This window comes from Pygoscelis adeliae, unplaced genomic scaffold (genome assembly GCF_000699105.1).
Source record: "Pygoscelis adeliae isolate BGI_AS28 unplaced genomic scaffold, ASM69910v1 Scaffold1091, whole genome shotgun sequence".
Classification (NCBI taxonomy): Eukaryota; Metazoa; Chordata; class Aves; order Sphenisciformes; family Spheniscidae; genus Pygoscelis; species Pygoscelis adeliae.
In genome coordinates this window covers 3,771-4,535 of record NW_008824157.1, presented here as the reverse complement: position 1 = coordinate 4,535, position 765 = coordinate 3,771, and the positions used below count along the sequence as shown (strand labels likewise).

The 765-nt window shown below is 66.3% G+C and overlaps 1 protein-coding gene across 1 annotated transcript in view; it reads left to right on the top strand.

Annotated features, from left to right (window-relative positions):
- The window catches only part of CHRD (chordin), a gene marked incomplete at its 3' end in the record, with an annotated part of 15,128 nt that overhangs the window by 12,765 nt on the left and 1,598 nt on the right, over positions 1 to 765 (top strand). The window contains exons 7-10 of the mRNA XM_009334366.1: positions 3 to 63; positions 162 to 268; positions 353 to 469; positions 558 to 714. Coding sequence (XP_009332641.1) covers positions 3 to 63; positions 162 to 268; positions 353 to 469; positions 558 to 714 — 442 coding nt within the window. The remainder of the gene's footprint in view (positions 1 to 2; positions 64 to 161; positions 269 to 352; positions 470 to 557; positions 715 to 765) is intronic.

The window sequence follows — 765 nt, the reverse complement described above, 5'->3', positions numbered from 1 at the left end:
AGACAGAGGGTCGGCATGCACGCCAGCTGGCGGGCACCATCACCACCCGCCGCAGCTGTGACAGTGAGCACGGAGCGGGCACCCCGGGATGCAGGGTGGGTGGCCGTGCTCCCCCATGCTAACCTCACACCCCACTCCGTGCCTCTCTCCCCGGACTGAAGCCATCCAAAGCGTGCTGTGCGGAGCGGATGCCTTGATACCAACCAAGACAGGGGCCGTGGGCTCAGCCAAGCTGGCACTTCACGAGAATGGCACCCTGGAGTACCAGGTAAGCAGGGGGTACCCATCTCTCTCCTGGGGGTCCCAGGGGTATATCCCCTGCCTGGGCTGCCCCTTGGCACCCTTCCCGTAGGTGCAGGTGGTGGGCACCGCCAGCGAGGTGGTGGGCATCACACTGGAGACCAAACCCCGGCGGAAGAGCAAGAGGAATGTCCTGTTCGACATGACACCCAGCTACAAGGATGGGCTGGTGAGCACTGGGTGGCACTGGGGGGGGATGGCACAGGGACCTTGGGTGAGTCCCTGTCCCAACCCATGTGGTCTCCTGCCGATGGCAGGCCCGGGGCACCTGGCAGAGCCCCAGCGCCCGTGATGCCCACATGCTGCTGCAGAACGAGCTCTTCCTCAATGTGGCCACCAAGGACTGGGCGGAGGGTGAGCTGCGGGGCCAGGTCATCTCCCTGCCCTACAGCGGGCTGCTCGCCCGCTACACAGGTACCTGGGGGGGACCAGGGATGGTGGTGGAGGTGGTGGGGCAGCCCCCCC